Source organism: Rhinolophus sinicus, chromosome 16, assembly GCF_057876585.1.
Source record: "Rhinolophus sinicus isolate RSI-liver-muscle chromosome 16, RSI-T2T, whole genome shotgun sequence".
Taxonomy (NCBI): Eukaryota; Metazoa; Chordata; class Mammalia; order Chiroptera; family Rhinolophidae; genus Rhinolophus; species Rhinolophus sinicus.
Window position 1 is genome coordinate 21,131,562 of NC_142516.1, and position 24,993 is coordinate 21,156,554.

Below are 24,993 nucleotides of genomic sequence, written 5' to 3' on the forward strand. Positions count from 1 at the left end.
CGGAAACTCTGGACTTAGTAAAGAAATGATTGAAAAGAAACTTGTGTTACTTGCTTCCTCAAAGATAAAGTAAGGCAGAACGCAACTGCTGTGTTTTCTAGACTTTTCACTCTTTCCCCGAAATATCTCAAACACATAATTTCACCTGACCTGTGTGTGTGTGAGTGTGTGTGTGTGTATGTTTGAGAGAGAGAGAGAGAGAGAGAGAGAGAGAGAGAGAGAGAGAGAGAGAGACTGTTCTTATTGACTCTGGGGCTCACCTAAATAAAACCACATAGAAGACACACAGATATGCAGAAATTGGGCCAAATGATGGACAATCTCAGCATTTACTTCATTTCCCCCTGTGATTCTCTCTGAGTTCACCCCTTCACAGAGGAAGCATCTGGGCTTTCACAACTGATTGTGAAAATTGTTTGTGTGGCGCATTCCTCTCTTCTAAATCCCTGTTTACTCATTGTTTGTGCCTAAATCCAGTACTTGATGATAGCTTTCCTGCTGAGTTAGAGTTTCCCCTTTGCCTCTGCATGTGTGTACGCATCCACACAGCTTCAGCCACAGCTTTTATAAATGCCCACACTGGGGATAACATTTTCACTTGTTGTCCATATTGGAGGTTACTCTGGGAGACTGACGGAGCTCTCAAGATACTTGAGTTAGTATCTTAATGAGTCCATCAAAAAATATTGCGTAATGCCAAACAGTCATAGTCATAAAAACAACTAACATTTATTGAGCATTTACCATGGGCTAAACAACCTGCTAAATGATTTGTAAACATTATTCAATTCTCTGCAATCTGCATAGTAACTACTACTATAATTCGCATTTGATAGATGGCAGACCTGAGGTCGAGAGAGGTTCAGCATCTCGTTACCTACCACCAGCAAGGGGCAGAGGTGGGATCCAAACCCAGCTTTGTCTGTTGTTGCTGGAGCCTAGGCTATTAGGCTGCCCTGCGCTGCCTCCTTCCAGCAAATGAAACCCCTCCAACTCCAAAGGTTTTCAACATTTCCACTTTCCAGGATAGAACGTTCTTTTCAAACATCTTGATCAAATATTGCTGCTCTGGTTGAAGCACGAGTGGACCAGGAGCCCCTCCTACCCTTCCACAACATCTTTGCCTCAGCTCAGCCTTTCCACAGAATAAAACATGGTTTGGAAACCACTGTTGTGTGAGAGTAGAAAGAGCATCTGGTGTATTACTATGGCTCCCATAGTGCTTGCAAGAGTGCTTTGTACACAGCCAGTGCTTAATAAATGTCTACCACAGGAATGTGGTTCTGAAAGGGAACATCCCCACCTGCAGCCACAGTCTGGGCTTCCACAAGCTGCCCACAGGCCACCAGAGGATAAACAGCACCTCTGGCCTTTCAACCCCAGAGGGGAGAATGCTATCCATCTGAAGGCACAGGTAACAGCTCAATTGTGCCTGAAGTAGAGACTCAGGAGGAAGCTGGCGTGAGGAGCTGTGGCACGGCCTAGGAGGCTTGGTAATACAAACGGATCTTCCTAAAGTCACCTTCCTCTTATGTTTTTGTTTTTCCTAATCATCTTTTCCATGCATGACATGATCAGGCGACAACTCCTCCTTGGTGGAGAAATTTGTCATCCCACTGGGATAATTCCAAAGTTATTCTAAGAGTTCCTGCTCCATCAGGAAACTCCTCCACATGGGCTGCGCCCCATGATTGTTTCCCACTGGGGCGCTTCCTGCTATTGTTCTCCGGCCTGTTCTCAGAGGCACAGCGACTGAGCCCTGCCCCTTCCTCTCAAGAGTCCCGGGCTGCAATCATGGCTTAGGGTCGAGGTGCACTAGGCTCAGACATCAGGCAACTGGCCAGGGGAAAAGGCCCTGAAATGAAAATAGGGGTGGTTCGTGGCCCAGCTGGCTAGAGCACAAACCACAGTGTTTGGGTCTCTCTGGCCTTAGAAGAGAGGTTTGACATATTCTGGGTAATTCATTAATTGCTTCTCAAGCACGAGTCAAGGTCGTACAGTGATAGTTACTCAGTCTTTACTTTCGGAATGTCATCATCTGATGAAGAAGGCAGGTGCATAAACAATTACCAAATAGAGCTCAGTAGAGCTCAAACTGGAAATCCAAAATGCTATAGGGATGCAAAGACTAGAGCTTAACTCTGCTTGGGGAGCGGGCAGGGTGGGATCTTAGGGGCTCGGGACATTTCAGTAGGATCTTAAAAGCTAAGAAAAAAAGTATCAAGGCAGAGATGGGTTTAGAAGGCATTTCGGGCTAAGGCAATAATACTGACAAAAGGGCTCTGAGGCAGAAATACGCAAGGAAGTTCAAGCGAGTGCACGGATCTCTGTAGGACTGGGCTATTCTGAGCATGCTCATGATGGGAAGAGACTGATGGGAGGGGAGGCCCCGCCGTATGGAGAACGGACGTGGATGTGTGAAAGAGGTGCAGAAGAGAGCATAGAGATCACTTAGCAGTTGTTCCGGCAAGAGACAGGAGGCTGTGCTTGGCATGGACTATTGTGGGAAGCAAAAAAGGGAGGTTCCACTTATTGAGGGCTTTCTACATCAACCCTTTGGCACTACTGTGGCCCCACAGGTTGGGCTGAAAAAAATGAGGGGCATCACACTGTGAAACTATGAGCAAAACTAGACAGAGGTAGCCTAGTGGCTAGAGTGTGCGTGAGGTCTACAAAACCCTCAAGCTTTCCCTTCCTGCCCACCTCTCTCTGGGCCACGTCCCTGGGATTGCCTAACTCTTAGTGGCACCAGAGGGCTCCGCTTCCTGGGAAAAGGAAGGAGAAACAGCTGAAGCCAGCCATTTCTCTTGCCTTTGATGGTATAGGGTAAAGTGTTGGCCAGGACATTAATTTGAGTTTTGAGGTCCTAATTTAAAATGGTCCAAGGATTAAAGTTGTCTCAAATCCAAGAGCTCCTACAGGGAACACCAGCCCTTAGCTTAGCGAGCTGCATCACTGCCCTCACATGGCTGCAGCAAGAAAAGGCTTGGATTCACAGACTAAGGGATCCGCACGGAGTGTGGGCAAACGCTGAGGCTTAGCCTCTCTCTTACAGTCAGAGACTGAGCGAACACGGAACATGCATCCTCCTTGAGTTCCGGGGGAGGTTGTAAGCACAAAGCAGTCCTACACTGTTGGTTTCTCCTCGGCACGTGCATAGGAGTCTCTTTGCCATCTCCTTGTTATTTTTCTATTACAGGTACAATAGAGACATTCTGTCTTTAATATGCCAGGAAGAAGGTATATTAAAGAGGGCCCCTAAGGGGCCCTCTTCCAGTGGAGCCGATGGTTTAGAGGCAGAAGCAGCTCCACTTCCTGGCTCTGGCTCATGCATGCCCCCTGGTGGCCTGGAGGATGGCCAGGTAGGGAAAGAAGGGCCTTGGTAGATGATCCCACCTGGCCTGAGCTTGGGGAAACCAGGCTTAAGGCAGCTGAGTGGGCCAATGTGCTACTGAAGCCCTGCAGAAGGTGACGAAGTCACATACACTACATTGGTTATGGGGTTTTAAGGCAAAAACTTTAGGAACTAAAAGTAGGGTTACAAATATTCTCTCTGATGAACTTTATCCCTACAGACTTATCAACACTGATTTTGTTTTACCATAGCTAAGTGTGCCGAGAAGTCAAATGAGAATGATATCTATTTCTGGGTTTTCAAATCCAGAAGGAAAATAACATTTTCCTTATACCAAGAGCATACCGATGACAACCCCCCAGATACAAAATGATTCACATGTAGGGATCAAACTGGGTGGTAAATTTAGCCAAATTAGAGAAGCTCTTAGAAGCAATATGAAAGTGGCTTGCATCAGGTCCAAAGGAGAAGAAGAATGCCCTTTACCATTCATCCAGAGACTTGTGCTTTTAACTGAAGCCCTCTGTCAAAGAGATGATCTGATTGGCCATTTGAAATAGGAACTCTCGGATGTAGAAATAGTACATTGTGTTCCAAAATAACAATTTTTAATGAATTAAAAATTCATTGGTGGTTTGGCTTGTGCAGCATTGGTGGTTGCCACCTCCCTATTCAGCTGTGGTCTCACTCCTGAAGTTGTCTCACTGTTGTCTATAATGTCTGGGACCCAAGGCTAAGGGAGACCTACCTGCTGAAAGCACAAGGAAACCTCACTGCAACACTCCATCGCAACAGAGTTCAGGGCAGACCAGATTTGTTGTTGAAATAGTACAGGCACCTCAAAATGGGAGGTCTCACACAGAGGCAACAAATGTTTTTGTATGAACGAGTAAAGGATCACAAGACTCCTTGGCACATATGAGAGTAATTCCCACAACACCTGAATTATTGCAATAATAATAATAGCAGACGCTTGTGTAATGCTTTAGAGCTTACAAAGTCCTTTCACAGAAATTAGGGATTGTTTTTCCTCATGCTGTAGATAAGAAAATGAGAGGAAGGAAAAAAGAGCAGTCAGAATCCAAATAGCTTTCGTGCCTCACACAATCTGATTTCTGTCTCTCCTGATATTTTTGACCAATGGGAGACAGTAGGAGTGCAAACCAGCCAGGATCAGGAGTTCCCGTAGTCTGCCATCTACTACTGGCTGAAATACTGGGTGAGTTCCTCACTTAGTCTCTGTTTCCTCGTCCATAAGATGGTTATAATGACGTTTTATGGAAGAGCTATTTCAAAGCCATGAAGATTAAGTGTGTCAATGTTTAAAATATCTTAGAACACTGCCCGCCATGGAATAAACACTACTTAAAATGTTTGTTCTTCCTTTCTCTTCTAGTGCTTTTTTAAAAATTGGATGTAAACAATTCTGTTAAACACTGTGTGTACTACTTTACAGACAAACCAAAACATACTATTTAATAGAATAAGTTCAAATTTGCCTTCTTCATACTCTGGTTTGTGGCCCATAAGATTTTAGAACACCGACAGATTCTTATGTTAAACCAATTATCCAGAACTGTTAATAAGTCCTATCATTTGAATGCTAAAAGGAATACGAAAGAATTGATTATTGGCTTTAAGGATGGTGAAAGTTAAGATTTTTGTGAGTGTGCACGTGCGTACATGCGTGTGTGTACATGTTAAAGGAAAATCCAGAAAGTTCTCAATGTGGGAGAGGCTTATGTGCACATGGGGGGCCATCTAGTGGCAGATACAGTCATATTCCACCAACTGAGGTAGTATGTTTGGGAATTTAGGTAAAGCGTTTGGGAGTCAATTGCTGTTGTTCTGCAGCTTTGGTTTCACATGGTTGCTTCAGAAGGGAAAGCTCAGTATATAGACATAGAAACGTCCATAATCCTGAATGCTTTGCTCCTTGTTCTTGGAACATTGCACTTGCTCCTCGTGTTGGGTGCAGAAGTCTCCAGCCGCGCTACATAACCTGTGAACCTAACTAGTTATATGCTCTATAACAGGGAGACAAACTGGTTGAGAAGGTCTAGAGGTCCAAGCCTACAGGAAGCAATGGCTGGGAGTATTTCTACCATCTTCGTTGAGACCATTGCTTTTATAGGAGCCATGTGATATATAAGCCAACGTCAATGGGCTACAGTAGGTGTCCCATAAGGCCAGTTATGGACAACCCAACCAGTGACCCTGCAGCCCAGCGTGGCCAACTCCTCCCAACACACAAGACCTCCCTATCACTGGAGGTCAGTCACAGGGCTGACACAAACCCCAAGGCCCGTGGCTCTTCCTGCTTCTGCAAAGTAGCAGCAAGGCCCTGCAGGACGTGCTCTTGCAAAACCACCTCCCTCCCTGAGTCTGGCTCAGCACACTTCTCCAACACGTGTAAGTCCCTGGTCCTTCGCTTGAGAAGCCCAGTAACCAGGGAAAGGAGTGACATGTGGTTCATGAAGTCAAGTATAAGACGTTCATGAAGTCTGTGAGGTTCCAAGTAGAGAGGTTGGGCAGAGGTTGGGCCTTTGTCCTCTCGGGAACCCCAGCACCCAACACAAGGGCTTGTACAAAGTCGACCCTGGGTATCCGTGGAATTGAGTGGGGCATGTACCCGTGTGCACGCTTGCTCCCCATCTTCTCCTCTCATCTGGGCCAGGGTAAGGGTATAGGGGTGTTCCCTTTTGGACAGGGAATTCCTCCCAGAGCAAATCAGTCACATGCATCCTTGGATTTCCAAGTCCAGCCAGGGCCAAGAGGACAGTAAGTGTCTGGGGAGAGATAGGCCCTGCTATGAGGCTGTGTGGCTTTCTACTCTGAGGGCTAGCTGAGGAGTGGCTCATGAGATAAGTTCACAGACGCACTCCACCTTTCAATAAATTGAACTTGACAGAATCAGCACATTAAAAAATAATTCAATGATAAGATGTCTCACCTGACAAAGGACTACAAGCAGGGCTTCCTGGGGTATCCAGCTACTTGACTGCATTAAAATGATGGTTTTACTGTACAGCTTCTCAGGGACCCAGTGCAATGTAAAATGAGGGACTGCTCAATTGACTCCATAATGAAAGAATGCTGCTGTTCTGAGCTCATCCTCCTATTAAGGCTAGAGACAAACAAGATCCACAGAGGACGAGCTCTATGATGCTATAGGAAAAGGAGGACAAAAGGATACTAACAAGAGCTGGTAACCCATTGTGTGCTAGGCATTGATTAGACACTTAACATAATTAACGAAGGTAAGCCTCACAAGAGCCAAAGGAGACTCGTCATGGATTTCACTTTGCGGATGGGTGGATGGGTTACACAGCTTGCCCCAGGTCCCATGCAACTGAGGTGCAGAGCTGAGATTCAGATCAAGGTGGGTCAGCGCTGAAGAATGTAATCCTGTCACTGCCTCTGTACTAAGCCCCTGCACAGCCTTTTAGAACCCTAGGGGGGAAGAACCCCCAGTTCATGGTAGAACTCCTCAGGCTCAAAATACTGTTGAAATATAAACAACAATAACAAAGACAGGTGAGCAGGTCTAGAACGGGTTGTGAGGTTGGAAGTTTCCTTTCATAGGCCAGCAATGCCTCCCCAGGTTGCTCTCCAGAACCCTGGGCTGTGTCTGTCTGATGCTTTCTCTGGCCCAGGCTGATCTTAGGATTGTTGAATGACTGGTTTTATTTGCTCTCTGGTGTTCTGAGCCATCTGTTGGTAGGTCGTTTTCCTCAGTCCTGACAAAGTCAACTTAAACTGGCCACCTGCCCAGCTGGTTCCCAGTCTACCTTTGAGTTCTCTACCTCCCCCTTTCTCTAAACGTAGCATTGATTGAACGAGCACCCTAATTTCACTCCTGGATTTGTTACAACTCCCCTACGCTGAAACTTTGCATCATACTCCATAGTCCCTAGGATAAATTCTAAGTCCCTCAGCTTAGAATTCAAAGCCCTCTGTGATTAGTTCTAACCTGCTATTCTAGTCTTTTCTCCAGAGTTGCTTCTACAGTTAGGTCTGTGATTAGCCTGTCTTCAAACAGATGGCAGGTCCTGTGCAGAAGGAACACCCCGGGGCCAGCCATGCTTGGACCAACGAAGAGAGTGACTCCGTGAGAGCAGCAATCGACTGTTTACTGTCCTCCCTGTTTCATGCTCCTCTCGCTTCCCTGGGAGAGACAACATACCAGTGACAACGTCCAAATGGAGCCAGGCCCCTTCAGCTGTTTACAGCAGGTGGCTGAGCTGTGAAGATCCAAATGAGTTTGGTCAGGATGAAGCGTCCGTGACAAGCACCTCACATTGCCAGTTAAGCTCCATTCTAACACGTATGTGGCCACAGTCTTCTAACGATCCTCCAGTAAGGCAGTCCAGCTATAGATCTGAGATCCGACTTGAGGCTGAAAGGGGCCAAGACCTCACTAAGGTCAAGGAAGGATCCCCATTTTCCAGTCTGCTTTTATCTAATACATCTGTGTGCATCGGTTCCATTTCAATGACAGCCACTCAGCTCATAGCCCAACACAGCCTTCATATTTCATTTCCTATGAGCCTGGAGTTTCCGTCTAAATAACTGAAGCATATTAATCTTGACTTACTATCTTTTATTATTACATTTTTAAGTGGAATCGTCACTGCTTTAAAAGATTCAGGTGGTAACAGTTCCCAGTTGAGACCACAATATACTGTCTGAAGTCAAAGTTAACTCTTGGTGGTAAGAAATACTTCTTGGAAGGGGACCTTCTAACATCAAATGATGAGAATCGTAAGCAATAGAAAGCTAAGCCCAGAAGCTTCAGGAGACCTCTGAATACCCAAAGTTAAGAGACTTTGAAGAGTTGTCTCCCATTATAATTGAGTGGATTATTGGTCTCTTGAGGGTAGTAATTGTATCATCTTCATCTCTGTATCTCTAATCTAGCTTGGCCTCCATCATAAGCATTTGATAAATGTTTATTGAATGAATAATCTTAGAAAGATTAATCTCAGCCAAATACCACTGGGGGGGGGGGGAAGCCCAAATTCTAAGACCCTTAATGTTGATTCCTTTCTCTGAATTCCTGCTGTAGTGACACCAGGTACAACATCGCTCTCTCAGCACCTGTTAAAGGCTATTCCATCCATCAAGAACATAGACTGTTAGATCCATAGGAGCAGGGGAGAAAACTGACCTCTTTTCTATAATTCCAACACGTTGCCTACTGCTACGTACAATGATGCTCAATGAATATCTATTTGATAACCTTGTTCCAGATGCATATTACATCAACTACTTGAGGGCAATTAGTTGTGAGCATGGACATTTGTTCATGGCAGTACTTGTCCATATTTCTAGGTAAATGAAGTCCATGTCAAGAAAACAATCTCCTTCCATTAGTCCATGTCGTAAATACATGTCAATCAAAGTAATGGGGACAAAAAAAAAAAAGCCTAATTTTCATTTGTAAATACCTATGCAGAGAGAAATCTTACAAGCATTTAAGATTAACCCATAGCAACTGTGTTACTTTCCTTCTTTTGTTCCTCCTTCCAGTGAATATGTATGAAAGTCCTTTGAATCAGGCAGTGTGCGAGGCTCTAGGAATACACAAGCAAATACTATACTCTTTGCCTCTAGGAAGCCGAGGCTGGAGGAGGATAGAGAGGAAATAGCTTCATCTGTGCTATGATACCGTAAGTTCTTGGCCAAAAATGCCCTTGGGGGACATTAGACCAATGTTCAGGGCTTAGGGAAAATGGTGTCTTAACTTGGGCCTGAAGAATGAGTAGGAATTAGCCAAGTAAAGAGGAGCTGAAGAGTGTTTCTGGTAGAAGGGACAGCACGTACAAAGAACTTGATGCTGAGAGAACTTGGTACCTCCAGGGAACTGCAGGGAGTGAGTGGAGTAGCCAGTGATGGGAGGAAGAGGCGATCGCGGGAGATAAGGCCAGAGAAGTAAGCAGAGGTCATATCACAAATGACTCTCTGAGCCATATGAAGGCGTTTGGACGTTATCTTATAGTCCAAGGGGGAATGGGTGATGGTTTTCAAGCTGGAGAGTGACATCATTAGATAGAAATTTCGAAAGATACTTCTGGTGGCTGGGCAGAGTTTGGATGAGAAGGACACCATGCTGGAGGGAGAGAGACTGGGTAAGAGGCTGTTGCAGCAATCCATGCGAGAGATAATGATACGTGGACTGGTGTCATGGCAGTGGGGATGGAAAAGAGTGGAAGGATTCTGGAAATACTTGTGATATAAAATTACTGAATAGATAAGGGGTTGAGGGGGATGAGGCATCAAGGATGATGCCTTGGTTTCAGACGTGGGCAATTAGGTGCACAGTGGGCTTTTCAATGAGATTACGAACCAACGAGAGGAAACAAATTAGGGAGCGTTCAATTTCTGCCATGTTGGGTTTTAGGTGTTTGGGGGAAATACAAGTAAATATGGCCAGGAGGTGGTTGGTTGTACGGGTAGCTCTAGAGAAAAAAATTGAGATACAAAAATGTTTGTATTTCAGAAGCCGTGGGAACAGACATTCAGAGAGAATGTGAGAAGTAAGAAGAGCACAAAGAAGTAAGAAGAGCACAAAGAACCAATATTTCAAGGACGGACAGAGGAAGAGAAGATAGAAAATCATGGATATTGTTACGTCAAGTAACCAGGGAGGTGGCTGCTTCAAGAAATAGGAAGCATATAGCAGTCTCAAGTTCTGATCAACAGTCAGCTAAGGTGGGGAATAAAATGTCTCCATTGCCCTTAGCCACTAAATAATCATTGGTGACTTGGAAAGTGCAGGGTGAGAGGACATTCAGGAGCATGAATGGTAGATGAGGAGGTAGACGGAGCATGGACGACTGCTCCAAGTACGGGGCTCCAAGAGGAGGAAAGAGAGGATAGTTAGTGAAAAGGGGATTTGGAATCAATAGCGTTTGTTTGACGAGGAGAAGAATATTTTATAACAAATGGCTGCTCCAAAGTCAGCTACACATAACTAGGATCTTCGCAAAGTACTGTCTTGTTTTTATCGGAACTCCTAATTTTTAATCTCTAGATTGACTTTTAAAAAGTGCAATAACTCAGCATGTTGGGTATATGCTAATTAAGTAAACATCTGTCACTTATCAGCTCTTAGGACTCTGAACATAATATTTCTAATACACACACAGAATCATGAATTTAGCACTCTGAAAAATGTATCTTCAAATGGCTGTGAGAAGACTTTTGAGAATGTTTCCTCATCTGTAAAATGATATGGAGAGAACGCTTTGGAAAACGGGAGTGTGTATGAACACGTATGTGCATAGTGAAATTGTACTTGAAATATTAGTACCTTGACCTTGATGTTTCTATGACAGGGGCAGGTGTGAAGTGTGTAATTGTTGCAAAGGGAGTAGGATACCACTGCTTATGTGACCTTTTTGTTCAAATTCTTTTTTTTTTTTTTATGAAAGAGGTATCCATATTAATTCTCTTTAGAGAACAGAGACAATCACAAATAGGTTTCATAGGACACTTAAGTAAATTATTTGCACTGTTAAATCATAAATATTTTTAGTTTGTTAATGTGATTACCTATAATAATATTTTAGTGCAAACTTCCATACTGCAGTGATTAAAGAACATTTAATCTAAACAGTTAATGGGCCCCTCCACACCCCCAGTCTTATTGAATAAGCTGGTAGCAAACACAGTGGAGCTTTGGTGACATGAGCAGCATGTTCCTACAAAGGTCATTTCTAAAATGGTGATATGGACTCATCCTCCAAAAGAAAAAAACAACTGTATGTCTATATTATTTTTTTATAGTGAACAGAGGGAGTATAAATTCGAACATAATTCAGAATTGAATTAACCCCCCTCTAATAAATGGATATTAAAAAAAATTGGTCTGAGAATCATTCCATTTGCTTGAAGCAAACATAGGTTTTGAGTCATGGTAGATAAATACCAACTGTCATTGTTGCCAGCCACTATTTTGAGAATTTTACCAAATGTTTTACCTCATTTGATCCTCACAACAATCCTCAAAGTATATACTTTGAATATTTCCATTTTACAGATAAGGAAACTGAGGCACAAAATATGAAGTAACCTGTACAAGGCCATAAGAAGTGATGAAGTGAAGATTCGAATCCAGCGGCAATGCTTGCTCTTGACCCTATGCCACTCTGCCTCCCATGGTGGGAGTGAGGTTGGCCTCAGGACGCTCTGCTAAAATGTTGAGTGGTGAATATTTAAACCTTGTGGAAAACCCATATTTCCTGTTACTAGAATTCTGTAGCATGGGATTCACATCTAAGGAGTGGTAAAAAGAACTTGGGGGCAGCCGGATGGCTCAGTTGGTTAGAGCGTGAGCTCTGAACAATAGGTTTGCCCGTTCGATTCCCACATGGGCCAGTGAACTGCACCCTCCACAACTAGATTGAAGGACAACGACTGATGGGTCCTGGAAAAACACACTGTTCCCTAATATTCCCCAATAAAAAAATAATTTAAAAAAATTAATTAAAAAAAAAAAAAGAACTTGGGGCTAATTACTAAGTGAAGCAAAACTTGGCAGAGGAAAATTCTAGTTAGGACATTTCAAAGCCTATGAAATAGTATCATCTAAAGAGAAGACTGAGGAGCATCTTAATAATGTTCTTTATCAGAGCTGCATCTGACTCCATTAGACATATTCAGAATGTAAGTGCCACCATCCTTGAGATATAAGGATGTCCCTTCTGACCCTCCGCCAGTAGGGACTGTGCTCTGAGGAAGCCATGTCTTCTTCCTCCCTGTGACTCCATGAACAGTGTCACAGCCATGACAGTGCTGACCAAAGGAAAAGCCACTCAATTGTAGAACCTCCTCTCCCTTCTTTAAAAGTAGGAGAAATGTGGGTCCCTCAGAAATGCTGTAAGTGTAGTCTTACCTGAAGTCAGAGGGCTGAACAAGCCCGTCACCAATGCTCGCTTCCAGCTCTCGGATGATTTTTTAAACATGGAGAATCTTAGAGAATGAAGAGCCAAGTTTTACTTCTGCTTTCCCAGATCAAAACATCTCTTTGGGCCTCCTCTGTGGCCTGACAAAACATTCTTAGGCTGTCCCTAAGGAGAGCAATTTTATTTTTGTTCCTATTTACAGATTCAGCTGGGACATTAACTGATTTTCTCAAGATCAAAACCAAGACATCCGTGCGGCTAATAGTAAAACGTCAGTGTCTTAGATTCCTGTCCTTTGCTTAACAGAGCAGACCCCAGCACCTGCAGATTACCCTGTATGGAAAGCCTGAGTTGTGTTTATGAAACAGCTGCTCCCAAGAAAACCATAACATTCTAGGGCATTCATTTGGAATTTGTGATTCCTTGTCAGGGGCTGAAATTGCTTTTGCATTAGTTACAGGAAACACACGGCAGCGATGAAAGAGCAAAGCTTCCTAGCTTTAGTTCCAGGAAGCTCCCTGGCTTGCTGGGTCATTCTGAGAGCCCTGCGGTCCTCACCTTCAAGGTGAGACGTCTGGGAAGGGGCTGGGCCTAAGGACTCTCCAAGTTGGTGTGGTTTTTTGTTTGTTTGTTTGTTGTTTTGTGTTTTTTTCCCCAGATCTAAAGATGAATGGTACAAAAAGATGGCAATGACAATATTTAAACATTTAGGCAAAAATAAGTGGTCTCGGGACACATATTCATCTCTCTGCCATTTGTTTTGCCACAGCACTTCTCAAACTCTCTATGGTCAAGGACTGGGGTTTTAGCCCAACTCGCCGCAAACCAAGACTAGCACTTGTCTCAACTCAGTGCCACTCCCCAGATTCGACAACACCCAAATGGGTCTATTCAAGGAGATGGGTCCACTGATCATCTGCTTGGTGGTCACAATGAGGCCGAATGGCTATTAAAGTTTCCAAACACCTTCCTGGCAACGTCTGTCCTTATCTTGTCACAGAGGTAAGAAACAGGTGCCTAACCAGAAGTCTATGGACCATGCTTTGAATAGCACTGGGTTTAGCCATTTTTCTCTAGCAAAGCAAGGGCCCTCAGGAGCTGAGCAGGGCATCATCACTCAGCTAACCTAGATGATTTTTTTAAAAAGTAAGCAACTGGAAAGCTAAAAGTTACTTAAAAAAAATAAGTAAATAACCTGCTGAGATAACGCCAGCCTCTCACCCTGTTCCACCTGGTCTGCCCCACAACTGGTCTAGATCCTCCTCAAATCCATGTATCATATTGTCCGACTTTGTCTGTCCTTGGAGTTGTTCTTTTTCATCCTCTCCTTTAGCTGACAGGTCTGGAGAAGCCCTGGAATTCCTGCTGAGGGCTCAGTGGGTAACAGATGGAAGCTGATCTCACAGTCGGAAGGAACCTGAGAGGGGGCAGCTGCCTGGGGACAGAAGCGTCTCGCCCTTGAAAGGTAGGAGCCACCCCACTTTCAGCACTGTGCTCCTAGACTCCCTTCCCTCCTCTGCCTGGACCTCAGAGTGGGGAGAACTGACGCTTCCAGAGTCACCATTGGACTCATGTGCCCAGCTGCAGCTGCCTTCGGAAACAGCACGCTAGGCCGAAAACATCCGTCTCAGCTGCTTCTGGAAACAGATGGGGAGGCGGGTAAAATCAAACCAATTGGGGTTATTTACACATTGCACATTGTCACATCGCTTTTTTATTTTTATAATAAAAGCTAACAATCAATTGGGCACCAAGTCCTGGACAGCTCTAATCACTTTGCATATATTAATTTCATCATCACCTCTACCCAATAAAGTGTATCTCCTTATTATCTTCTTTTTTGTAGAAGAGAAAACTGAAGTAGAACGAGGCTAAAAGAACTTGCCTAAGATTATACAGGCAGTCAGTGGAGACCTTGGACTTGAATCCAGCAAGTTCTTGTCTGTAACCACAGCCCCACACTGTTTCTGGATGGAAATGTTGGTTTTGAACCTCATGACAAGCTGATGGATGATCTCAGGCTGATGCAAATTAGTTAAATTAAAAATATAAATTTATTGAATGACCTACTAGGCATCACGCAGTGTTCTAGGATCTTGGGGTACACAGAGTGGGTGTAGTGTGTTGAATGGTGGCCTCCCCCAAAAAGACATATGCACATCCTAACCCCTGGAACCTGGGAACGTGAACTATTTGGAAAAAGGGGTTTTTGCAGATGTAATTAATTTAAGGATTTCAAGATGAGATTATCCAGGATTATCTGGATGGGTCCTAAATCCAATGGCAAGTGTCCCTATGAGAAACAGAAGAGGGGAAGACACAGGAAGAAGAGGAGAAAGCCATGTGAAGATGGAGGCAGATATTAGAGTGATTCAGCCACAAGCCAAGGAACCCCTGGAACCACCAGAAGCTGGAAGAGGCTGGAAGGATCCTCCCCTGCAGCCTTCGGAGGGAGCATAGCTCTTCTGACATCTTGATTTTGAACTTCTGGCCTCCAGAACTGGGAGAGAATACACTTTTGATGTTTTTTAAGGCACCCAGTTTGTGGTCATTTGTTACAGAGCCTCAAGAAACGAATACAGTGAATAACCAATCATGTCCTCGCTCTCATGAAATTTACATCCTGGTCGGGAACAAATAGAATGTAATGGAGTGTAGTGATGTGATGTGATGTGATGTGATGTGATGTGATGTGATGTGATGTGATGTGATGTGATGAAAAAAGAGAAGCACATTTGCTTAACAGGGAAAAAACACATTCTCCTCAAATATCACCTTCTCCAGAAAGTCTTACCTGCACTTCCTAACCTGATTGTTAAGTATTCTTCCCCGTATATGTTCCCATAGGCCCTTTTCAGACTGAGCTTTCCCATCCTTTTATAATTGATGAATTACTTGTCTGTATTCCCCAGTGGCCTGTAAAAAGCTTCATCTCCCCATCTTTTCCACCCTTACCTGAGATTAGGTAAGAATACGGGAAACTGGGACTATCTTAATGACCAGCAAGAAGGAGGCCATTTGAGACCAAGAAAGGAGCAGGGCGACTCTACATGCTTGTGCAGCTTATTTCTGCCCAAGGCCACTGGCCAAGGGAGCAAAACAGGCTGGAGTCCAGCCAGTGGTCTTCCCCATGTGGCGCTGCATTTTCTAACTGGCACAAAAGAGCCATGTGCCTGAGCAATGGCCTAGAATGCCTCTGGCGTTTAGAGATGTCCCATCCTCCCAGCCAGGATCTGATCAAAGTGGCAACCCTCATGCCACACAGTATGGCAGGGCTTAAAATCCTTCCTCCAGGCACCCAGACTGGGGTGATACTCTATAGTGCAGAAGTGTCCCTGAACGCTCACAGATACTCTCTGTGCACTGGCAGCATTTGGATATTATTCACTTTTTTCCTTTGCCTTTCTACAGGCAAAAGAGAAACAAACAGGAGCCCCCAGGATCCCTGCAGTGGGTATTATTTTAGCAGAGACTCTGTTTCAAAGGAGATAAAAGGGCAAGGAGGTGGGAGGTGCTTTGGGTCAGCCCGAGGCAGTGGTCTTGTCTTTCACGTGTGGCTTTAGAGAAGTCACACCTAGGCCTCCATCCCTTAATCCTTCTTTTAAGGATTTTAAGATTAATAAAAATAAAGGGGACACAACGTAATAATAAAAGGAACATTCAAACAAAAATATAATAATAAGAAAGGCTAGGCTTTAAATATGCCACAAACAACCTAGGCTCTGAGGTAGATTGTATTTTCCAAATCTGGCTGCAGAAATGTCTCTCATCCCACATGCTCCTTCATGGTGTGACCCTACCACTGACCCTACCATCAAGAGACAGAGTCTAATTCCCCACTCCTTGAATCTGAGTTGGCATTAGTGGCTCAGTTGGAACCAGTAAGACATAGCAGAAGTGATGCTGTGAGACTTTCAGGCCGAGGACAGAAGCCTTGCAGCTTCCAGCTGGCTCTCTTGCAGTGCTTTCTGTCCAGACACTCCCCCTTGAGGTGCTCCTTGGCATAACCCAGCTACCTTGTGGTGAGAAGGCCAAGCCTGTGGAGGGGCCATGTGGAGGTGCCCTGGACATTAGTCCCAGCCTTTGAGACACCCCAGTTCATGTCCTAGACATGCAATGAAGAAGTCTCCAGGTGATTCTAGCACCCAACCCCTTGAGTCACCTCCAGCCATTTGCGTCTTCCCAGCTGAGAGCTGCGCTACACAGACAAGCCATCCCTGCTGCTCAAATTCCTGACTCAGAATCTGTGGGCATAATAATCCTCAATTCTTCATTTTGTACATCTAACTGCACATGTACTAAAAATAGGTTCTCAAAAAAGAGAGGGGAACAAGGATGTAGGTAAATCCCTCCTAAACCTGATGTCTCCTAAACCTATCCCGTCTATCTATTGCTGTGTACCCCTCTCCTCTCACCTGGCTTGAAATTCCCACTGTTAGGGTTCACACCTGGGGTGAGACATTCAAAGAATCCTTGGTGGCAGAAGTTGCTTTTAGAGTGGGAGAAAGAAAAGGGGTGATTATTCTAGTGTCCCTGCATGAGTTTGCTAGGCAACTGGAATCTTAGAATGAGAGAGGGTTTGTGCATCTTATCTACCATTTGCCACCTTGGAGGACTCAAGGCTTGGACCTGAGTGAGGGAAGGAGAAACTGGAAAAATCAATAGAGGCAGGCCTTGCCAAGACAAGCCTCAAGCAGCCTGGGTCTCACAGAACTCTTCTCTGGGGCCCCAGCAATAAAAAGAGGGGGATGCAAAGTGGGACTGTGCCCAGGAGATTAAGTTGGCTCCAGGCCCTGGTGGTGGAGGTGACAAGTCAGCCTGCCTAAGCATGCCTGCTCCTTGTCAAAGTCTGCCTGGGTCCCCATGGTCACTGGACCACAGCCACCAGACTCAACTGTAAGGCCTCCATGTTTTAAGATTGTAGGCTGTTCTAGCTAGAAAGGATCGAAGAGACTATCCACCGCCTTCAGGAAGCACAACTGGTGAAGATTGTGCAAGGAAACATCAATAGAGTCCTGCTGTTTTCGTCTCAAGAATATAGAAGGGTTAGAAATGACCACATTATATGCTAGAGGGGTGGGAAAATACTATTTTCAAAGCTCTTTGTAGAGGGGAAACTTGAGGCATGGCAATCATAGGCCAGAAAGCCTGGGACGAGCTGCACAATGCCTTCAATAACAGCGATTGTTCTAAGGGCTGGAAAATGCCAAGCATTCCCAGTGTGGCTCTTATGCGGTCAGTGCATGGATGGAATTCTCCCACTGTTTTTATAGTTCTGGACACCTCAAATCCCATTTACCTGACCAATAATGAGGCGATTATTATGGAGCCTACAAAACGCACATAAGAAGCTTCGGGAACATCTGGCAGGAGGCTCTTCCACCACTGCCTCTAAGAAACACACATGCACTGTTGACAGGCTTGAGAGCAATTCCCGAGTGCTTCCTCCCTTACCTGTCTCAGCCTCCTAAGCTGACCACAGACCACAAGCAACCAGATTCCACAGTCTGTGAAGAGGGACTTTTCTGTGTGGTCCCAGAGAACAGGTAGAAATTGCAGAGAACACATTAGGTTGGTGCAAAAGCAATTGCGGTTTTTGCCATTATTTTTAAACTTTTAAACCACAATTGCTTTTGCACCAACCTAATAATTTTCATCCCCTAGGAGGACCCTTTATAATAATGAGAGTTGTCACTTTTTAAGGAAGCGAGTTTCCTGCTACTTTCAGTCTTGGGTAAGAGACAGTTTATTGACTCCCACTCACTGAGTTTATTGCAAATTCAAGTGTCAGATAGAAGTGATCCAGGTAACACCTCAGTTATGCATACTCTAAGATTCTACAGTTTTATGAGCTGTCATAAAATCACTGCCTTTGCAAAATCAGCACAGCGCTGGATGAAAAAAAAAAAAAAGTCAACCAATTCTTTTAAACCAATGTTCATGGCTCAGTGCTCAAGAGAAGCTTCATTCTTTCAAGCAACTGAAACACTTTATGTCATTGTGCACCAAGAATCATTAATGTTATCTTCACAATTCTTTTTAAGGTTATATATTCTGAATCTACCTACTTGATGGGTGACTTTTATCTTAGTATCAACACCTGTAACTCCAGGCTTTAGAGCAGTTGTTCTCAATTGGGGGCTATTCCCCCACCCCCCATGGGACATTAAGCAAAGCTTGGAGACATTTTTGATTGTTGTGATTGGCGGCAGGGAAGGGGGTGGTGCTACTGGCGTCTACTGGGCAGAGGCCAGGATGCTGCTACATATCCTGCGAAGCACAGGATGGCCCCTACGACAGATAATTATCCAGCCCAAAATGTCAATCATGCTGCTATGGAGAATCCCTGTTCAAGAAGGATGGAGGAGAAAACAATAACAACAGCACTACTCTGACTTCCTGACAGCCGACTCTACTTGGCAATTCACAAATGCACATGCTCTCTACACATTACAGCAACTCTTCCTGGTGGGCATTGTGAGCCCCAGTACACAGGTGAAAAAACTCAAGTCCGGAGAGGTTCTATGGCTTATCCAAGATCAAACAACTCATAAACGCAGAACGAGATCACACACCAAGGTCAGTCAAACTCTAAGGTCCAGGTTCCCAATGAGCATCCTCTGTCGGGAGCCCTTTGCAGAACCACACAGCCAAGCAAGTGCACTCAGCAGCAAAAGGGCTTTGGAAATCGACAGGAACCAAGCCGAACAATGGTGGCTGTATTTCCTGAAAGATCCTGAAGGGGGAAGCCTCAGGGGGAAGAGTGCTTACCATGACCACTCACAACGGATTGAAGCTCAGCCCATTTTGCGGCACTGCTTCCTGAAGGAGCATTTGTGGGGTCTGAGGAAGGAGGAGCACTGTTACCTGTCCATCCACCTACACCATGAGGTGAACTTCAGTGCGATTTTACTGAATACCACAGGTCTCGGAAATTATTAGCTTAACATAACTAATTTTGTTGCGATTTTTGAGAATGTGCTTTGGAGTCAGGCAGAGGCAAGTTCAAATACTCACTCCTTCACTTATTAATGAGGTCATTCGGGGCAGTGAGTTACTGTACAGGCTAAGCCTCAGGTCTCCCGACTGTATTACGGGCATCATTATCATCACGACTACTTCATGGGAGTATTATGAGGATGAAATGAGAACATTAATGAAGGAGTGAAAGCCAAAAAGCTAGGTCAGTACCCAGACCACAGTCAGAGGCCAATGAATATTAGATGATATAGTGATAGCACTGTATCACTTATGGTTTATAGTATATATAGTTTTATTTTGGTGAAACAAAAAGAACGGGGATGAGAACAGAGCTGGATGGCTGAACGGGGCTGTGTGGGGTGGGGCACAGGCTAGGAGGGCACAGATGTGGAATGCCAATGTGGAGTGCCCCACGCCCTGCTGCAAAGCACATCACGGACTTAAAAATACCAAGCAGGAAGAACACAATAAATCCCAAGCAAGTATCTTTTGTGACTGCAATGAACATCTCTGTGGTTAGCTTTTCTAGAACAGTTATGTGTGGGTAACTGTCGTCTTCTTGGTTGCCAAAATCCTATAATATGACAACACACAGGCTTATGCCTGATGTCTCCAGTCTTCTGCTCTGAGACTTAAGAACACGGAAAGGCGAATCCTGGTATCCAACAAAGGCACACTGAGAATCAGATGCATAAATCAGAAGCAGAAAGGAACCAGTCCACTTACATCTTGGATTTTCTTTTTAAAAAGCTGCATGGCCCTCTCTGGGTTCACAACTGGGACTTCAATATTTTATTCAATGAAATCTTTGACGTGACATGTTTTGGAACTGACAGCTGTTCAGATGAGTTAGTCACCTCTGTGATGAGTCAGTTACACACGGGGCTTTTGTTTCCTGAGAACTTAACCTCTTTCCCCAATTCTCGCCTGTCTCCAAAACCACTTCCTGCCACAGTAGTGACATTTCTCTGCACAGGTATACTTGTTCAGAAAAGCGATCTCTAGCCAACCTCCCAAATTCGAGGATCTCAGAATACCAGCACTGGAAGATCCTGAGAGATGTCTCACTAACAGGTGAGAAATCCAAGGCCAGAGAGAATGAGAAACTTGCCCAACGTCACAGAAAATTTTCCGCAGAGCTAGAATTAACACCCTAGCTTTGCGGCAGCTCATTCCATTTCCATGTACTATTCCAGGAGGTTTCTCATCTTCACGGAGCTAATTCCAAGGCAGGGAGCAAATTTTTCCCATATTTCTCACTCATCAAAGAAAGTGAAGAACACTGTATTTCAAACACTTGAGTAAAACCTGATGACATTAGAAAGAGAATCTTAAGTGGGGAAATCACAGTGCAAGCAACAAAACTTGTTGATCAGAGCAGACGTGAAATAGACAGGGCTTGTGTGGATCTAGTTGCCTAAAATCTCCAAAAGCATCAATGAGAGGCCCACATGTGGCCCCCAGGGACCCCTCACATACAGTGATGGTGTGGGCAATGGTTGACAATGGGCCCATGCCAGAAACAATCCTTTGGGCTTTGTCAATATGACACTCTAATGGGAAATGAAGCATACAGAAGATGTGACATTCAAAATTTTCAAAAAAGAAAATTAATAAAAGAAATCTATATACAGATTTTGCTTTCAACAAGTCTGATTTTTTTAAAGCCTGTTTTCTTCTGGTTTCAAGTGAGCCAAGAATATAATCCATAGACTGGGGATCCTGACATTACCCCAGAAAAAGTTGGGCAAAAAACCAATAACCTATTTATCCATTGTATATCCATTGTAACCTATTTATCTCGTCTTCCTTTCCCGCCATCTTGATGTCGTCACGTAAGGCTACGGTGCTCTTCATCGTGGAAAAATGGTAGAATTGTCTGGCTTTTAGAAAAGTGGCCTGCTTTCCTGACCTGCATCATTTTCAGTCTGGTAAACCAAGACTGTTTCTAATCAAGTTCACATGGAAGCTTGGCTCCACTGTGGGGCCTATGGCGGCGAGATCTGAGCTCTATGCCAGATAGACAGCTCTACTCCCACCTACAGTCCCAAAGTAGGTTTCAAATTTCCCTGAGTCTAAGCACTGAGGCTTAGAATCAGTCTGAAATCAACGGTCAGCGTTGTCCTTCTTTATCTGTTTGTGTGAAATCAATTTTCTTATAAACACAATTTGCTTGTCACTTCCCTTGGGGGTTTCTAGATATTAAAATGGGATTTCACTTGTGGGCTATTCTTTTTTTCCATGTATAACGATCGTTCTTGAGCCTGACCATGCCAAAGAATTACTTGGAGCACTCTTTAAAAAACATAAATTACAGGGCTCTTCACTGGGGAGTCACTGAATCAACATTTCCTGGGAATGAGGCCTGGGAATCTGTAATTTTACAAAGCTTTCCAGGTGATTCTAATACTCAGGATTTAACAGTCTAGTTACATATTTCCTTCCCTCTTTCATCCCCCGCTTCCTCCCTCTCTCCCTCCCCCCGTTGTGGGTTGCCCTCAAAAATCTAAGCACTGCATATAATAGTTTGAGAAGAGAGACAACATTCTCAGTTCTAAAACAACACCAATTTACGATTAACATTTTAGAAGAAACCATGTCTGTAAACCTGGAACTTCTTGTATGGCTACTGGCACTGTAAAACATTTTAGAATCAGACTTAGAAAGGTGATGATGTTCTTTCTTCTCGAAGACAGCTAGGGAAATAGACATATGTCTAATCCTCATGCTTTATTTTAAGTTTTTATCATATTCAGAACGGCCCAGACACAAAAAATTTAGACGTGGCCTAAATTCTATATACGCTTGAAGTTCTGAGTTAAGTTGCTATTATCTCTTCTTGTTCTAAACTAAATGACCCAGATTTGCCTTCATCTTTTCTTGTAGGCATTCTCCCTGTTCTTTGATTACTATGCTCTCTTGGTCCTTCAGGATCTTCAAGCCACTCTTGGTTCGCCAACAGGACTGAAATATCTTCAAGGCACAACTGTACTAAGATATTTTATAGTTTGAAAAGAGTCAATACATCTCTCTTAGGAGAATCTAATTTGTTGCTAGGGAGGGACTTGAGACTAGTAGACCCAAATCTAAAGATCTACAGATTAATGCTTTGCTTCAAACAAAGTTTTGTTTAGACTTTCTTTTATTTAGTGGTCCTGCTGCATCTGATCTGTAGACAGTTTTTGGGATTCTTATATAAAGATCAGATTCTGAATTTGATCTCTAAGTGCACAACTCTGCCCCACCCCAAACCTGAACCACGGTTCTTGCTATGAATCGACTGTGCCCAGGCCACTTGGTCCCTAGGGTTTTCCCAAGTTGGACTGGAGAGTAAACTCCCATGCTCCCTCTGCCAGGCAGGGGTCCCCCGAGGCACAGTGCACCCATCCCAATCCTTGTATTCAGCACATACTCGTAGTTGCGGAGTGTCGACTTGGTGCCAACCCATCATTGTGATTATGTAAAACCAGTAAGAAAGGGACCGGTAAGAAAGTCTTGTTATGACTGGAACTTTTAATAAGAATAAAGACCAAGATGCTGTATCGTGTCAACTGTCACTGCAGCTGAACGCACCATAGACCTGTCATTTTGAGACTTAAAAACAATCCTCCTATAAAACCATTTCTCAGAGCTGCTTTTTCCTCTCTAACTTATTGTCAGTATTTCCAGTAATCCTTGGTTCCCTCATCATATCTAAGATGCAGTAAGCTGAGCCACTATTGAGGAGAGGGAACCCAGGACTCTGAGTTACTTCATCCTGCCCCCTCCCCCTTTCTATCCTCTGGGCTTCTAACAGGAAGTCCTTTCCTTTCCAGGGTCCTGGAGGTACTTGTCCTCACAAGCCTATGCTAGTATTTATAGGATTAAAATGTTCTTTTTGCCAATGGTATACACACACCCACACACACACACACACACACAACCTTTTGTATTCTAAGAAAAAGTGTGTGTGTACACACATATATGTATACATTCACACGCGTATGTATGTATATGTACACATACACATATCCTACACAAACTTTTTCTTACCCAGTTTCCCCCACAAGCCAAGTTTAGCCAAACTGCTCTGAGAGCTCTTTAAAGAGCTCAAGCAAAGTAAGGACAGAGGCCTGTGGGGCTTTTCCCTTTGGTGCCACTGCATTCATTCACTCTTGGGTATCAGTGGCTGGCTGGTAGCAAGGTAGCTGTGACCCTTTGTGTATTAACAGAGCTCATCCGTTCAGGAGAATACGACGAAGCTCTCTGGGGTGAGGTTTCAGGCAGAATTTGGTGGGATAAGGTAGAGGGGGAGATTTGGCTCTAAGGCATCTACACTCACCACCTTCCACTGTCATCTCATATCTCTGGCTAGGTGTCCTGGGACCCGACATGGCTCCCGTTTCTAAGTGGAAACCTACATTTCTGCTCCTCTGTGAGCCTGGCCAGCCACTGGCCATAGGAAGGTCACATATCTCCCAGACTGAAATGTTCAGAACCTGGCTGAGGACTATAAAGGAAGCAACTCACCGTCTGAGCAGTGAAAGCAGACCATACAAAGTTAATTTTTAGAGCACAGGTACATTCAGTGCTCATATACTCTTCATTTCAATCTCAAGGCCCTTGGCTACAGTTTTCCCGTTTCAAACTGATCAAATAGAGCAAATTTGAAAACAGATCCACTACAGCAGCAATAACAGCTAACAGCCTTTGCCAAAGGAGGAAAAAGAAGCTGATAGAACTCACTCAAAAAGGGGCCCTTAGTGAAGGGGCAAGCTGCTTACGACAGCTTCCTGGTTCCTGAAGACATCACTGAACTAACTGTATGACAACCCAATACAATAATTAGTACTCAGATGAATAATTCTGGGTGATCTGGAAAAGTTTCAATGGTATCAATATATGGACTCTGTTTAGGAAGATAATTCTAAAGCGCTGGGAAAGGTGACGGCATTGAACACGGCCCCCTAGAGGACAGTAGTGGTAACTGCACGGTAAAACCACAAGCTGGGGGCTGTGGCTGGGAAACCACCTACCTCTGAATGTTATCTTCAAGTTGTTTGACTCTGAACTCATCTTCCTCAGACTGCCGCCTCCTGGCTTCCTCCTCTTCGGCATTTCCCGCTGGTACACCCTGCAGCAGCCATTTTTCCCGAAGCACTTTGGACTGCGGGAATGAGAGAAGAGAAGAGACTAGGTGATACCTTTTAGCCCACAGCCTCCTCTCCACCTACAGAGACACGTTTTCGCACCGCTCCTCATCAGTGTTCGCCTAAATCGCCGCTTTCACTTCCTCACTAACGTGGCTCCCTTCTTCCCTCCCATCCAACCCCTTAGCGAGCCACCAGAAGGCGGGTTGAAACTCCCTAAAATGAAGAGCAAGGCGAGGAAAGTGTATGAAAGAATTTATTTGGGTTTCTATTATTACATGGACCCTAGACGGCAGATGGCAGCTACTGGATGTCTACAGAGGCTGGACCCTGGGCATCATGGCTGAGTGTCCCCGTGGAATGGACCACTGTGAGGATGAACCCCCACGTCTGCTAGAAGCAGGACATGTGACCAGTTCTCCTAGACAAAAGATACACAATTCCACAGACTCTCATTTTGACATGGGATTGAGGGCTACTTACTATGAACCTATTAAACAGTTACTAAATATTACAAACATTTAGTAATAGTAAGTCAGAATTCACTAGTGATTCTGATTCACCATTCTACTGAGAAGTCTGGCAGCCATTCAGCACTGTGGAGACTCTGCTGGATGCA

The 24,993-nt window shown here is 44.4% G+C and overlaps 1 protein-coding gene across 9 annotated transcripts in view; it reads right to left on the bottom strand.

Annotated features, from left to right (window-relative positions):
- The window catches only part of PALM2AKAP2 (PALM2 and AKAP2 fusion), a 416,415-nt gene that overhangs the window by 214,899 nt on the left and 176,523 nt on the right, over positions 1-24,993 (bottom strand). For all 9 annotated transcript variants that reach the window (XM_019734170.3, XM_019734168.3, XM_019734167.3 and 6 more), the window contains one exon: positions 24,261-24,391. In XM_019734170.3, coding sequence (XP_019589729.3) covers positions 24,261-24,391 — 131 coding nt within the window. The remainder of the gene's footprint in view (positions 1-24,260; positions 24,392-24,993) is intronic.